The sequence below is a fragment of the Polypterus senegalus genome, chromosome 5 (assembly GCF_016835505.1).
Source record: "Polypterus senegalus isolate Bchr_013 chromosome 5, ASM1683550v1, whole genome shotgun sequence".
Lineage (NCBI taxonomy): Eukaryota > Metazoa > Chordata > Cladistia > Polypteriformes > Polypteridae > Polypterus > Polypterus senegalus.
Genome location: NC_053158.1, coordinates 110240500 through 110258239, shown reverse-complemented (window position 1 = coordinate 110258239; position 17740 = coordinate 110240500). Strand labels below are relative to the sequence as shown.

The following is a 17740-nucleotide window of genomic DNA, read 5'->3' as shown; positions in this document are numbered from 1 at the left end:
GACCCTCAAACCTTCTGCTTTCTTGGAATTGGCACAAGATGACTTTTAAGGCTATAAAGCTGAACTCATCACTGCTTTAAATTTTGTGTTCCTCAGTTGCTGATGATGATTCTTGGAAATGAAAGACTTTCTCAGTAAAATAACAAGGTCAGCATCCTTTAGTGTCATATACCTCTTAAATTTCTATTGATGAATAGGTGCTGCAGGGGTTAACATAAGGCAATCTGTTTCATCTGTAATTAGAAAGTATAATTCCTGAATAAAACAACCCCAAATAGTAGAAATAGCTGGAGCACCAAGATTGTCTTTACTGCTGTGCTGCATGTTTTCCAATTTCATTTTCTTAATTTTTTAATTTTACAGAGAGAAAAAAAACACAAAATTTGAGTGTACTATTCACATATTGAAAACTAAAATAATATTTATAATAAAGTAAAATATTGCTCTTAGGAATTTATCACAATGACACATGTCCAGCTATCTTTCCTTGCTCTAATCAAAATCCTTTTTATCTTTTCAATTTGCTTTTACATATGAACAATAACAGCAACAATAATGCACAATGAAAAATAACACTCTGATTTACCTACAGAGAACAACCGGCCCTGGGGCTGTTTTGCTTTGCTTCTCTCTCTATTGTTGGTGTTTCCGGCACTACTAGAGTAGAAGCAGTTGAAGTGTTCCCATGAGACATCTTACATGGAGAAGAATCCAGCAGTCTTCATTCCTTAATGACTATTCTGTCTTCAGCTATGTGGGGTCATCTCCACTGGAGTGCACATGGGAGCAGACAAATGAATATAAAATATTTGGCTTAGTGCCTAAGGCATTGGACTTTAAACCAAAACACTGCTGCTTTTATTTCTGCCTAGGGCTCACTGTGTGACCTTGAACAAGTCACTTAACTTGTCTCTCTTCCAGTTATGAAGACTAATTGTAAACAATAGTAATGCATTTAGATCTTGTGAGTCATGTTTGGCGATATGCCTGTCAAGTAAACAGTAATAATATAGATACATAATACTAAATATTGTTGTAGTTCTAGCACATTAATTTATTTATCTATAAAGTTGAAGTACCCACCAAATGAGCTAGCCAAAAAAATGAGTAAAACAAAATCAAGGTTGGGGAGACTGCCAAGTTCACATGATCAAAAAATCCATGACTTTATCAAAATGTAACCTTTATTCCAGGTATTATTTACTCTCCAATTAAGTAATGCAATAATTTTCTAAATTTAAGTCAGTTATGTTTTTTAGCAATTCATATCCATAGATGGCTTGATTCAGTAGCAAATTGGGGATTTAAGTCATAATGCATGTTTTTGGTAAATAGCCCCAGAACACCCATACACTACAAACTTCATTTTATAAAGTGCAAAACATTGCCAGAGTTCAGACATACATCTAAGAATCAGAAGATAAAGTACAGTATGTTGCCATGCTCATATCATTTCTCAGATGCTCTGCTGTAATTCTTTTTTAATGGTTTTCTGAAATGGAGTATTATTATGTTACTATAGGTTCAGAGTGAAGTTGCCAGACACTTAACCCAAATAAAAATACTGAACCCTCATTACCACACATCTAAACTGGCTCAGTGTCAGATTTCAGATTGTCTTCAAAATCCTGCTATTGACTTCTAAAGCTGTGCATTCCAGCATTTTTAAAAACTTTTCTACACTGCTTAGACAATAAACATAGCTTATACACATAGCTGAGATTTTCAGAAACTGTCCTCCTTAGTGTTCCAGCACCATATTTTGCAAGCACTCATTCAGCCATTTTCCAAGGCTTCCTTTCTAGGTCTGTTTGTCTAGGACCCTCCATTTTAGCATTCAAAGCTGTGCTCTCTGGTTTTTTAATTGCCTATCCTTAATCTATGGGTTGGTATGATCTCTGCTATTCAGCATGATTGTTTTTTACCACCTCACTCTGTGATATTAGTGTAGTTTGCCTGATTAAATCTCTATTCAGAATTTTTGAACTTTTGCCCATATATTGTTGCTTTGCACCCTCTTCTTGTTCTGCAGCCATGCTTCTTCTGTATACTTCTTATTTAGCCTTATCTATCATTTTTTTGTTATAACTAAAAGTTTTTTTTTTTTCACTATAGCTGTCCTGGATATGTGTAGCTCCTTTTGACACTTGTGACACAAATGCAGTGGTGCATTTCTTATTTCTGCTTTGTGTGTGTTAATTTCTAACACTGTGCTGTTTAGATATTACATTTTTATAATGTGATGTATGTGGCCTTTAAAGTATGTTGTGATGTTCCATATGTTAAAGATTTTATAAAAAGAAAGCAATAATTAAACACAACCAATGGTGAATACTGTAGGTTACTGTAACCTGCTGTATACTAAAATAAACAGAAACCTTATATACTGTACAGTAATTTTATCTGGATCATTTCTAAAACTGCACGCCATCCAAATCCCAACAATGAAATTGTTTACTCTTGCAGTAAATAATATCCTGACAACTGAAATGGACATAATTTATTACACAATAGTGCAGCTGATGAATATTAGTATTTAATCTAACTAGAAGAGTGACAGATTATATATTGGAATTTTGTGAAATAACCCCTCGATTTCTTAAAACTATTTCAGTATCTGAATACTTGTACAAATGAGAGAATAGCAAGTCTACCATATAGGCATAATACCGCCCATCAGAGACTGAAAATGTGGTGTCTTTGTGGTTTATCATTGAGTCAAAGGTAAATCCATCTTGTTACTACCACATAGATTAAAGGGCACATTTTGAAGCACTCCGAAGAATGAAACAGGGTGCAGTGCTGTCACTGATTTCAAACCTGGTGTAACAAATGGAACCAAACATATTTCTAGGTTCAGACATCAATACTGTCAGGGTTCGAGACTGTACTTACAGACATTTATTTATTTGTTTGTAAATAAAGAGAATTAATATTGCTATCTTCTTATGGTTGACTATTCTTTTCCAGTCAGTTAATCATTAGTATTTAATAAATGGGGTTTAGCAGCCATACAGCTAGACATTTTTTCAATGTCAGGATGCTGAGGGAACTTATCTAAAAATAACATAAAAGCCTATTCACCTGCCTCTCCCACACCCTTCCACTTGACATTACACTTTGCCTGCTGCTAATGAGACATCATGTCTACTTTCTTTCTCTAGACTCCTATATATAGTAGAGCCTTTCCCATGCTCAAAGCACTTCACATCAGCAGAAAATTTCAACAACAACTTTCTGGTCTAACAAAATGTCTAATATTCCCAATTTAATTCTACCATATGTCCTCTGCAGCCACCTCAACAGCCTCCATACTGTATAGCCAATTACTGAAAACAGCTCCCAGCAATCCCAAACTGATCTACAAGAGTACATATATGGATTGATGGATCATGTTGCAATGAGAGCTGGGCGCACTTACATAAATTTTACAGAAGAAGAAGAATTTGCAGTCTTCTGCCACACATTATAGAATCTTCAACAAAAGCTAGAAGATATTGTCTTGCCTTGGATTCCTACAAAACTGCCTTTTAGGTTTAGGTGTCCTCAATTCCCTGTTAAAATTGCTTTTAACTTGGAATTAACCCTAATTAATAAAACACAAATTCAGTTGTTAAAAGGTGTTAACTTACTGATTGCCTCAATGACAAGTTGCATAGAAAAAAATCTGCTCATTTTAATTTATGTTTTACACTATACTGATAAAAACCTAAAACACTGAAATGTATAGTGATTCATAAAGAAGATTTTTAATTAAAAATTATTAATAAAAGATACTGCATAAGTTTGCATTCTGGGTTAGAATGTGGTGCCCATTCATAGTCTGTGTGGAGTATGGATACTCTCCTCATGTCTAAATCCAGATTTTCCTGTGGGCACAATGATTTTCCTCCCAAACCCCCCAAAAACAAGCAGGTTAGGGTAGCTGGTGTCTCTAAATAGGAGAGTATGAATGTGGCATTGACCCCAGAATCCCTATCAGGGCAGGAACTTGGGCACTTGAAGTATCAGGACCAAGAGTCAGTGGGACAATAAGGGAGGCACAGCTGATGCAACAACTAACAATGTGTAGTTATTGAAGAAAAAAATGCCCATAGAAAAATTAGAAAGGAACACAAGCCCTGCAATAATGAATAAAGATGAAAAACAAAAAAAGAATGTTCAAAATTATTCAACACACAGTATGTACCAAAAAAATTCTTTCAAAATCAAAAAAGGGTGAACTTCCTTTTTAATAAGCTCTGCAAAACCAGCTCTTCGATGAAAATAAATAATTGGCCTGCTTTCTCTCCCAATCCAAAAACTCAGGGTTAAAGTTGACTTACACTGGCAAATCGAAATACTAGTCTATTCCCTCTCAGTACCTCACCCTATAGCTCTCGGGAACCTGATCTGAACTGAACTCTTTCTGACGTAGACTGACTTTTATACCGGGTCAACCATCACCTGACCCGGGTCACACACTCTACTCAGTCACGTGCCTAGCCTAAACGATATCTGCGCTATTTGCTCTGCACGTGCCTAAATTTGCCAACACTCCACACTACCTTCATTTCTTATGGCCTCGACCGGCGTCTGCCACGCTGTAACCTCCAAACACCACAGGTCCTCTGCAACATTAAAGTGGATTAAACGGGTATGGGAAGAATAAATTGCCTGTATTAGAAGTAGTGTTTGTATTCAATGCAGTTAGTTTAAGTTCAGAGTAATTACAAGGGTTTGTGGTAAGAACATCTAAGTGGAATTTATAAAAATAAATTTTCCTATATCTTTTTAGTAACACCACAAATCCTTGTATCCAATATAATAAAATATTACTTTAATGCTTGTTTATATACAACAATCTTCCATAATGACCTACAAACTTGAATAGTTCTTGTAAAATTGTATTTTGTATCTTCCGTGATGCTTATACGGCATTGCACAATCTGTGTCACCAAATTATAATCATGGGTCACTCAATTGAATATTAGTTGCCACTGCTGCCTCACAACTCCAGAGACCTGGCATTAAATCCCATTTTGCTCAGTCTCTGCATGGAGTCTGGACTCACTCACTCTGTCTAGGATTGGTTTCTATCTTGACCTTGTTGTTGTTGAGGCTGTGGCCCCCAATAATCTTGTTTTAGAATTAACTGGTACAGAAAATGAATGAGGAAAGCAGTAAAAGATTTCAAAAGCAGGCATATAAAGACCTGTATGAACTTGGATTAGGTCTGTGTTGATCTGTTTAATTAATGTTCGATTAGGTATTTTGGAGCAGTAGCACATAATATATTAGAGTATAGTACTATTATTTGTGATGTACTTAGTAGATAGAGATTGTGCCATTTAGAAAATTTCATTTACTGTAATTCTCTCAATGGCAACAGTTAAGATAGGGATTTGTCATGTGACTACAATCTGAAGAATCTAGAAGTAGTTTCAAATTCATACATCCAGAAATCCACGAAATGAAGAAGGCAGTGAAAAAAATAACAGCTATGACTCCATGCATTGTCTTCATTGGGATTCAGTATAATACTGCACTTCTGTTACGATTGCCTTAAATGTCTTTTGAAGGTACATGCTGTTAATAGTGCTATATGAAATAAAGTCTGATTGATTGATTAGTTTAGATGTGATTTAGAAGGAGTTAGGTTAACAATATACTGTAGCATACATATGAATAGCAGATAGTGTCTTGGTCGATAATGTAATTGATAAAGGTGATTGCCTAGTGAGAAACTTTTTGTCTGAGCCACATAGGCACAGATGATCTAGAAAACACGTTCAGTTTTGAGGATAAAATGTTGCGAGGGACCCAAAATCGAACTCTTAAACCTGGGGTCTCAGAGAAGTATACTGTACGAGTCTTACATAACCTGAATAGAGTTTCAGACTGGCTGCTCATATTACAACAATTTCCGTTTTACAGAAGTATAAATTTATTGCATGATGTACTTTGTCTATGTTAATAATTCAACATTTCATTTTGAGTTTATGTTGCATTTTATTTTTCTATTGCACTTATATTTATGGTATACAGTAATCCCTCCTCGATCGCGGGGGTTGCGTTCCAGAACCCCCCGCGAAAGGTGAAAATCTGCGAAGTAAAAACCATACGTTTATATTGTTATTTTTATATTGTCACACTTGGGTCACAGATTTGCACAGAAACACAGAAGGTTGTAGAGACAGGGACTTTAAAACACTGCAAACAAACATTTACAGTTTAAACTGTGCTCCATGACAAGACAGAGATGACAGTTCCGTCTCACAATTAAAAGAATGCAAACATATCTTCCTCTTCAAAGGAGTGCTCGTCAGGAGCAGAGAATGTCAAAGAGAGACAGAGAGAGAGAAAAGCAAAGAATCAAAAATCAATACGTGCTGCTGGGCTTTTAAATAAGCGAAACACCGCGATAAAGCAGCTGCAAGGAAGGGAGCAATGTGAAGGTAGTCTTTCAGCATTTTTTAGAGGAGCGTCTGTATCTTCCAGGCAAACAGCCTCTGTGCAAACAGCCCCTTTGCTCACACCCCCTCTGGCAGGAGCAGAGAATGTCAGAGAGAGAGAGACAAAGAGAGAGAAAAGCAAACAATCAAAAATAAATAATAGGGCAGTTCGGGCTTTCAAGTATGTGAAGCACCGCACGGGAAGCATATCATATATCATTGAGGAGTTTTATTTAATATGTAATACGTGCTCTGATTGGGTAGCTTCTCAGCCATCTGCCAATAGTGTCCCTTGTATGAAATCGACTGGGCAAACCAACTGAGGAAGCATGTACCATAAATTAAAAGACCCATTGCCCGCAGAAATCCGCGAACCACCAAAAATCTGTGATATATATTTAGATATGCTTACATATAAAATCTGCGATGGAGTGAAGCCGCGAAAGTCGAAGCATGATATAGCGAGGGATCACTGTAGTACACTGTACTCATAAATGAAAACATGCTTTATATATATATATTATATATTGAATTATGAACAGATGTTGAGCCTTCTCCATTCTGGTCCTCATTTAGTATATTGCCAGGCTATGATTCCTGCCCACCGAATAAGTTACCAAAGATATTTGGGATTCAATGACAAAAGGGTGTAAGCTTATTTTTTTGCTATCTGACATGTTCTTATGATATTGCAGAATGGCTGTGAAGATCAGGACACCCGTTTGCTTAGGTCATCTGAAGTCTCACCACATATCATCCTCTCTCTTTTCCCTCATCACAAAATGGCCACTTATTCACTTATCTCTCCATGCTGTTGGTGACTGGAGCTGCTGTTCTGGTAGTGTTCAACAGAAAGTCTCACTTAATCTACAATGAGCATAAAAAAATTGGGATGACTTAAAATAGCCCACTTACCACAACATTATTATTGACATGGAGTGTCAGCCCAACAGAACAATGAAAAAAAAAATTCTGTACCTTGTACTTATGATCTCATTCTTTCAGTTATGACCCACAACTCATGACCACCCGTGAGGACAGGTATGTAGATCAACAAGTAAAGTGAGAGGTTTGTCTTTTGACTCAGCTCCCACTTCACTACCATAGACTGGTGATGCACACACAGAAAATTGCCACCAATTCAATCTACTTGTCAATCTCATGTTCCCTTTTTTCATCACTTATGAAAAAGATTCTGAGATACTTGAACTCCTCCACTAAAGGCAGCATGTTTCTCCCTCATCTGGACAAAGCAAACTGCTGTTTTCCAAGAAAGAACCATGACCTCCAACTTGGAGGTGCCGATCCTCAACCCTGCCGATTCACATTTGACAGTGATTTATTCAAGTGAATACTGAAGGTCATGGTCAGAGGAGGTCAGGAGGCAACATCATCCGCATAAAGCAACAAGGCTACCCCTGGCCTCGACACCTGGACACCCTCAAATGCTCGGCTGAACCTTTATATCTTGTTTATAAAAATCACAAACAGTAGCGGTGTCAAGAAACAACCTTGATGGAAACCAATAGCCAATTTGAATAAATTTGACTTAAGTACAGAATATTTGGACACAGTTCTCACTTCATTCACATAGGAAATTAACAGCTTGCAAGAGCAACCCTGTTACCTTATACACCTGCAACACCTCCCTCAACACATGCTTAGGGACACTGTCATATGATTTTTCCAAATCTACAAAAAACATGTAGACTCAGTTATCATAATCCCATGCACACTACATCAACTGCACCAGGGAGAAAAGTTGGTATACTGTTCTACAGACTGGACAAAATACACATTATTCCTCCTGCATCTTAGACTCAAACATCAGATGGATTCACCCCTCCCCTCCTGAGAGGATGAGGAGTGTGGTCCCTCTGTAGTTGGAACATACCCTCTTGTCACCTTTCCTAAATATGGGGACTACCACATCAGTCTGACATTCTAAGGGTACTTTCCCATGCAACATTAAATAGACACCTTCACCACAATATCCCATCAGTCCCCAGTGCTTTCAATATATTCTGCCAGATCATGTCCACCCTAGCTGCCTCACCACCATGGAGTGCTTGGACCACCAAAGATCCCCCACACCAGACATTGTTAAATGCTACTACCTAATAGGATGGCATGTTTACTAGATTGAAGATTTCCTCCAGGCTTCTTCCATGCTTGAGTTTTTGCTTCCACAACCTCTTTTGGAGCAGTCCTCAGAACCGAGTACAGAGATCCCACAGAGAGAACTTCCCTGAAGGCCACCTTCTTCAGTTTGACAACTTCCCTCAGTTCATGTCCACCATTAGGTCCTAGGATTGCTGCCATGAGATGCCCTGACTGTACTGATGACCAAAGCTTTTAGTAGCTGCCTCCACAACTTAGGTCTTGATAGGGTCCATTTGGACTCAGTGTTCCAGATGAGTTAAACTCATTAAAGATGGAAGCTTTAGCCAGATGTTCCCAGGAAACTCTAACGGCTTATCTAGGCTTCCTTTGTCTATCTACATAGCTTATGCTCCTCACTCACTACCAAGTGGTGATCAGTTGACAGCTCTATCCTTCTCTTCACTCACGAGCCCAAAACACATGGCTTCAGCTGAAACAACACAATCAAAAGGTCTATCATCACGCTTTATCCCAAAGTGATCTACTACCAGGTACACTTAAGAGCCTTCTTGTATTTGAAAATGATTTTTGCTCTTTAAGGATAATCCATGACCAGCGCAGAAATTCAACAACCACTCATTTTTCAGGTTCAGATTCAGTAGGTGGTTCCTCTCAATGACGCCCCTCCAGGCATCTCACTAATTCCTGGTGTGAGCACGGAAGTCACCAATTAAGACTACTAAGTCAGTGGGTAGCACCCTTTCAAGAACCTCACCCACCTTCTCTAAAAAGGTTGAAGTCTCCCAACAGCTGTTTGTTGCATATGCACAAACAGAAGTCAGAGTTTCCCTCTCTGTGACACATATACGTATTAAGGCAACACTTTCGTCCAATGGAGAAAATTTTAATTGCACAGAGCTCAATTAGGGGCTTATGAGTATCTTCGCACCCAACCAAGGTCTTTCACACATTTAAACTCAAAGCAGGTGAAAGACCACCCTTGATCAAAACATTTGGTCCCAGAGCACTTGCTATATAAGATATAGTTGTGATAACAACTATATCTCAATGGTACTTTTTAAAAAAAACTTTAAAAGCTGGCCTAAGACATATTTTAAATCTTAATTTATTAGATAATAGAATTAACACGTAGGTGTTAACTGCACAAACACACAAAAGCCATCTGTGCTGTGTGACTAAAGGCCAAAACCTATACTGTACAATCACACATTATGCTTTTAACTGGCATAACTTAATTATCAAAACGGAGTGGTACTTGTGAGAAATCCCTATAAGTCGTTAATAATAATAATAATAATAATAATAAAAATGATGATGATAAAAATAAACACATATACACAAAGGACATTTCATTTCATTAATTTTTCTAATGTAAATTCAGTCAAAGACTGAAGGATGTCGAACACTATTCAGTTTTCACTATTCACCAGTAACAAACTCAAGGCAGGGACACCCAACGAAGACTGGGCACACTCAAGCTGCCTTAGTTTACAACCATCGATTAATCTAACCCGTAGGTACTTTGCAGAGCACACTGAGAATGAGCCATGCACACATTGGAAAAAACATGAAAACACCCCACAGGCAGGGGCCGAACAAGAATCTGAACTCAGTGGGCAAGGTTGCTGCGCTAACTTCTACGCCAGCATGGTGCACCGAATGTAACGTAGTCATCAGTCCACTTTCAGCATACAGCCTACATTTTTTTCACAGATTTTTTTAAATATTATTTTGTATTACTCATTTCATTCATTCTACCCTTAATAAAACAGTATGGCATTATAAAAGTGTATATTTCCAGAGAGCTAAACTTTGCTTATTTTTTAATATGTGTTCTACGTGAGCATGAAACCATTTTTACACAAACCCTCTCTATACATCATTTATGCACATTCCTAGCTTGCACATTTATATATCTAATTAGTACATTTTTTTTTTTTTATTCTGATTCCTAAATGAACAGTGAACAACACTGTTCTTTTCGTTTCTCCGACTGCAGCGGCCAACGTTCTGTCTTATGCCGCCGTCCGGTCGGATACGGTTCGCTTGGCTAGCACTGAGAGTTTGTAGACGCTCCCTCGTCGCCTCACCTCTACTCTTTTGTATCGATTCTCTTCTCCCGCAAAGTGCGCGCCTGCGCCGCTGCTGCTGCCGAACAGAGCCTCGGCAACCTCGGCTGCATCCTCCAGACAGCCCCCCTCAGAGGCACCAGCTATCCATCCATCCATACAAACACCAGGCGAGGAAAGGAGGGGGAGGTGGAGGAGAAGGAGGGGGTTCGCAGACTGGGGGAAGTTCACAACTCGACCGCCGGACAGAGAGCCTTTGGAGCGCAGCCTGCACTGCAACCATGGAAAGAAAGGTAGGCTCCTGCGGCGGGGTTAGTGGACATCGTTAAGGGCATCCCCTGTGCTTCTTAATACCCCATTTTGTATCATTATTATTTTCCTCCGGCCTATTCAATGCAAATTCATGCGAGTCCACCATTTCATTAGAAGGCAGGCAGTGCTATGCAGCCCAACCCACCTTGGCACAGCTAGGCACGTTGCCAGCAGACAGGGACGGAGATTTCGGCTGAATCAGCCTCTTCTGCATGCATGTCCTGCATCGAAACAAGAAAATAGCTGTATACTGGGAGATTAGCAAAATCGGGAAAGTACACTCGGCAGCCCTTTGATGTTTGCAATTTGTGATTTAAATCTGTAATGGAATAAAGCCACGTCTAAAAAAACCTGCCTTTTGATTTTAATGATTCCTGCAGGATTTAATGGTGAAACAATCCTATTTAAATGCTTTTAAAGTTCTGGATTGATTTAATGGGATGCGGAACATCTATCTTATTGTAATGTCTTCTACTGTTACTGCACTGTGGTTATGCTTCATAAGCCACTTTCATCAAGGAAACTCCTGTATGATGTGTTTTAGATGCTTAATGACTCTTGGTCAAATTCTCAAATGGATGCATTGAAAAATCGTTTATATTTACCCCTAAATGTATTAATTGTATTGTGTACATGGTGTAGAAATTGCCAGCAAGATTTATTTTTATTTCAAAAAGATTTGTATGCAAGTACATAAAAAGATGTTTGTTTAATTTACATACTGGTCATGGACAACTATCCAACAGATTGTTGCAAATGTTTAATAATTTGGAAAAGTTGCTTCCAAAATTTTCTTATTCAGTTTTATTTTGGGATGCACACTTCACATCCAATTTATTATACTTGTTTTGTACTATCTTTATTTAGACTTACTTCTTTACTATCTCAGAAGAGTCCCTTTAGGTGTCCTCTGATACTTCTTTGTTTACACACTGTAAGATTTTTGTTAGTGTATATTTTTCCTGCTCAGGAGCTAATTAATATTTAATTCCTAAAGGAATTCTTAATTTGATGTTATATATTTTGTCTTAAAAGAGATTTCTTTAACTTATTTCTGGAGAATCAACTTGTTTCAGGGAGATTCTTGTACACAGGCTTTATCACATCTAGTCTAATTTTAAAAATTGGCCAAAAGATTTGTAATATAATTTCCGCAATATTTTTAAATAAAAGTGCAAAGTATGGAATAGATGAGTTTGTGACTTAAAGATTGAATTAAATATTTTGCTGAACTTAAAGGATACTTAAGCAGGTCTCTTTGACTTAGTTTCTACAGGTGCATTGCAAGTATTTGTTTTTTGAAGGCTTCTCAAATAAATGCCTTACAAGGTTAATTTTATTAATTTAAACATTGATAACTTACAGTTATATCCTTTGTTATAAAAATTTTGAGAAGGCATCCAGTTTTGAATCTTGTTTTATTTTGGATACTTGAAGATTTTACTGTTTTATTGTCTGATTTATTAAACATTTTAATACATCATAACAGTGTATCTGATAGACTTCTACCCTATTGCACTGTATTGAATTGTATTACAGTTGTATTAATTACTGTAACATTTATAGTGGTTTATGTTTGACAAGGTCTGAGCACAAATTTTAATTATGTTTAAATCATTCTGATTCTTATACTACACCTAATTAATATTGTTTTTGTTTTAATTCCAGAAGTATTCTAATGAATACATTATTTGAATAAGTGAAGTCATTTTCTGTTGCATTTTAGAATTTTTTAAATTCTATTGGTTTGTTATTTTTTTATTGATTGTCATTTTTTCAACTATTTTCCAAACGGATTTAGTTTTAGTGATTTTTGCAAAACACCTTTACTTTTGTTTCTGTTGTTTGCATCTTTGTGTTTATTTTTAGATATATTAATATTTTTGTAAATGGTTTCTTTAATAACTAATGAAGCTTTAGTAAATAAAGTGTCATGTAGTTCGGAATCATTTTCATGTACCATTGGTACCACTAAAATACAATTAGGAGTGTTTACTATTAAGTCACCATTTGAAATAACCTTAGATATTTAGCATACAAAACATCTACAAAAAAGCATTTAAGTAATGCATTTATTTTTAACATATGATAGTGAATATAATGTATTAAACCAAGGTGCTTGTTTTTCTTGCTGAAAATCTCTTTATGCAATGATTCGTTGTAATATAAACCTGTCTATATAGTATTTTCCACAGGTTGCCACATTTGTTATCTGATAAATAAATGCATTTTATTTTAAATAATCTAACAATATTTTTAAGCTGCTTCTAGACTTATGTCCCTATTGTTTTATTTTATGACAGGTGTACATTTTTGGCTTTCCTTTACACCTTTTTAGTTTGTTTTCTAAATGTGTAAGGAAGAAATCCGTTACAGTAGCTTACATCATCATTAAGTATGTCATCTTGTGACCAAATGGTACATGTATTTTTATGGTTCAATTTATTGTTTTTGCAGAATGTTGAACATACAATATCTACTGCATATGTTTGATTTTTGCTTGTTCATGATTACTTGACAATTCATATGCTGTACTGTTCTTCATGGTTGCCATTGGGGCTCCTTTAATTATCAACAGAAGCAGTTCTTTGTTTTAGGAGTGCCAATTATTTTTCTTTGCTCTAACTAGTTTTTACTTTTGTCTTGTGTACTCTTTTGGCTCTGTTAACCTTGATAACAGAGAAACAGAACAGAGTCAAAAGTGCAGTCTGCACAGGTGTTTAGACTGTGTGAAAGAAAACAAAATGGACCAGGTTTCTTTGTTTTACTTGCTTTTGTTTTATTTGATGACAGTGTTTGTTAAAGTAATATTTCACACATTTGTTTCTGGACTCACACCTGCCAGTGGCCTAGTCTGTTTATTCAATTGCTGAATAAATATATGCATACATATTTTAAACAAGTGTCAGGAAGCCTGTTTGCATGGCTGTTTTACATCAAATCAGGCTATAACCACACATTATGGGTTTGTGCCATTTGGACCTCGTAGATAGCTAATGTCAAAGCAAATATGGTTATTGTTTTGTAATGCTGTTGTTTTTAGTATACAATTTTTGACCTTTTATTATCATGGGTTTATAATTAGTTACTATACAGTCTATGTATTCTGGTAGACTTCAGACTGAATTCTTTGTCTTGCAGTCATAATGCACTGACTTTTTAATAAAGAACATTCTCAGTTTGCAATATATATTATGCATCCTGATATCATAATATACAATTAAATGTTATGGACTGATTTTGAACATGAATTAATCTGGGACATCTAGGGTGGCAGTGGTAGTATTTTTCATTTTTTGATAAAAAAAAGATAATATTCAGTGGCTTCCAGTTTCTGAAATATTACATTTTTCAGTTGGCATGTTTGAAAGGGGCCTTAGTGAGTGTCGCCTTTCATTGTTTGTTTTTGAAATTCAAATAAATTCTGCTTCTTTTATCATTATTAAATTACGACAAAGTCATGGTATATGTGTTCCTTATTTTTTTCAATGATCATTTTCTTCTGTTTACAAGTTATCTGATAATCTGTCTGTTTAAAATACTGTAATTTAGACTTTTGTTTCTGTATATATCAATAAAAGGTATTATTATTATTTTATTATATGGTTATAATTAACATACTGGTGCAGCAGTTGGTTTTGCTGGAGGTGCATTGTGTGTGGAATTGACACGTTCTCCTTATATTCGTAAGAATTTTCGTTCCATAAATCCTTATCCAGCCGTACTCCATACAGTGTTGTTAAGGTAATAGTTGATTCAATATGCCATGGAATGGACTTGCCACAGATAGATTGTTCTTGCCTACAATCTCCTGATGCTAGAAGGGACTCTTTCTATTGAAAATACTGACCAGAAAAAGCACCTTATAAGGTTTGAAAACCTGCTCTGTGCCAGGATTGTTCCTGCTTTGTGCTTGTTGTGATAGGCTCTAGTTTCCCTAGGACAATGCTCGAGATATGTAGGTTTGAAAGTGGATAGCTGGATGGAGGCAGCACAGTGGAGCAGTAGTAGTGCTGTTGCCTTGGAGTAAGAATTTCAGGATTTACGTCCCGGGTCTTCCCTGCAGTGAAGTTTGTATGTTCTCCTTGTGTCTACATGGGATTTCTCTGGGTGCTCCAGTTTTCTACCACAATACAAAGTCATACAGATTTGGTGCATTGGCAATACTAAACTTGTCCTATAGTAAGTGTGTGTGTGTGTGTTTGCCTTGCGATGGACTGGTACCCTGTCTAAGGATTGCTCCTGCCTTGTGCCCTATGATTACTGGGATAGTCAACCGCTCCCTCGCTCAGGATATAGGTCTTGGAAAATGAATGGATAGATGAAAACTTGATTTTATATTATATTATATTACAAAGTATATTATATTATATTATATTATATTATATTATATTATATTATATTATATTATATTATATTATATTATATTATACTAGCTGTGTAAGCCTGTGCTGTAAACAGCCTGGGCTCCTAGAAACTATTGAAATGATCAGAAAAAAAATTAAAATGCAGAGTCTGTGGTTTTGTTTTGCGGACGTGCTCACCCCTCCCTTGTCTGTCAGCAGCTAAGTGACTTTCTCTCTTGTTTATCTTTCCTCGGCAGTTTCACTTTGGCGAGGAATCGCTTTCTTTCAACTTGATGCTGTAGCCTCGTCCTTTTTTTCTTCTTCCAACTCGTTAACTTGGGGCTGCCTTGCCGGCCCTTTGAGCGTCATGCTGTAGCCTTGCACTTCCAGGTAGACACACAGACAGATGCACTTCCACGCATAGATGTTTATATATAAGAAAATAATGTTCCTGTTTCTAATATATCCATTTGGATAGGATTTAGAACTTCCCCATGTTTGGTTGTTTCAGAATCCACGGCACAAATAAATTTGGATAAAAAGGTCCTTTTTTTGTTGGAAATTCTACACATAGTTAAAATATCTTTGAACTAATAGCACTTTATTTTTAGTGAACCTTGAAATTTTCTTAGGATTCATGCGATGTTTGTCGCTTATGTAACATCTAGTCACATATCCACATTATCTAAAACCCATGTTTTCCATCTTGGAAGTATTACAAAATTCATATGCAGTTCATTTAAAAAGCCTGTTTGTTTATAAAGCAAAATTGACTTCTGGAATGCTTTGTTGTCAGGCTGTTGAGAATATTCTATTGCTGTTCTAATAGCATCATCGTTATCATCATTTTAATTCTGCTTTTCTTTGTGAGGATCAGGGTGGCAACACGCTGAGGTGGATAGACCCTATCCCCAGTAACTTCCTTCAGGTTTTCTCCAAGACCTCGCAGGTGATATAATCCATCAAACATGTCCTTGCATATTTCAGCAACGCAATACTAAACTGCATACTGCATCTCTGCATCTATTTTAACAGCATGGCTTCATAGTAAAAGAGTCTGGGTGCTGAAATGGCCTGCCCACAGTCCAGATCTTTCACCAATTGAAAACTTTTGGGGCATGGTAAAATGAAAAATAAGACAAACAAGACCCAGGACTTTTGAGCAGCTAGAATCCTGTATCAAACAAGAATGGGAAAACATTCCAGTCTTTATGGACTGTTGTTAAAAGAAGAGGGGATGCTACATAGTGGTATACATGGCCCTGTCCCAACTTTTGTGAGATGTCTTGCTGCCATCAAATTTAAAGTGACCTTATTCTTTTCTTAAAATGATACATTTTCTCACTTTCACCATTTGATATGTGTTATATGTTCTATTGTGAATAAAATATGGGTTTGTGAGATTTGCAAATCAGTGCATTCTGTTTTTATTTGCATTTTACACACTGTGCCAACTTTTTTTGGAATTGGGGTTGTACTTTTCCATCTCGGGTTGACGCTGATCCTAGATATTCAACTTTATCCACACTTTGTAATAGTTTTCTCTCTGCAGGCTAACATTTGAATCCTGATCATCACTGAACCTCATATATTCTCTCTTCTTCCTATTTATCTTCAATCCTCTATTTTTCAAAGCCCTTCTCCATTCTTCCAAATTCCTCTCCACTTCTTCTTTTCTGGTGATATACAACACAATGACATCAGCAAAAAGCACGCACCAGGGGGATTCGTCTTTTTATTTCATAACTCATCACTTAAAGAATATACCTGGTGCAGACCTACTTTAACTGGGATCTTGACTGTTATCACTCACACCCTCATACATACTGTATATCTATACTAATAAAAGGCAAAGCCCTCACTGACTGAGTGACTGACTAACTGACTAACTGACTGACTGACTCACTCACTCACTCACTGACTCATCACTAATTCTCCAACTTTCCATGTAGGTAGAAAGCTGAAATTTGGCAGGATTATTCCTTACAGCTTACTTACAAAAGTTAAGCAGGTTTTATTTTGAAATTCTACACGTAACGATCATAACGGTCGATAACGGTCCACAACGTCCGCCATGTTGAACTGTCTTATTTATGGCCCCATCCTCACAAAATTTGGTAGGCGGTTTCCCTGCGCTAACCGAAACCGATGTACTTACTTATTTCGATGGTATGATGCCACTGTCGGCCGCCATATTGAACTTTCCAACGTCACCAATTTTCCAACTTCCCGTGTAGGTAGAAGGCTGACCCCATCATCACGAAATTTGGTAGGCGGCATCCCTGCACTAACCAAAACCGATGTACATACTAATTTCGGTGGTATGACGCCACTGTTGCCCGCCATATTGAATTTTCCAAAGCGTCACTAATTCTCCAACTTCCCGTGTAGGTAAAAGGCTGAAATTTGGCAGGCCCATTCCTTACAGCTTACTTACAAAAGTTAAGCAGGTTTC

The 17740-nt window shown here is 36.9% G+C and overlaps 1 protein-coding gene across 1 annotated transcript in view; it reads left to right on the top strand.

Annotated features, from left to right (window-relative positions):
- The first annotated feature begins 10573 nt into the window (after positions 1-10573).
- The window catches only part of smarcd3a (SWI/SNF related, matrix associated, actin dependent regulator of chromatin, subfamily d, member 3a), a 496564-nt gene continuing 489397 nt past the window's right edge, over positions 10574-17740 (top strand). Inside the window, exon 1 of the mRNA XM_039753231.1 lies at positions 10574-10920. Within this exon, the coding sequence (XP_039609165.1) occupies positions 10576-10920 (345 nt within the window). The 5' untranslated portion in view covers positions 10574-10575. The remainder of the gene's footprint in view (positions 10921-17740) is intronic.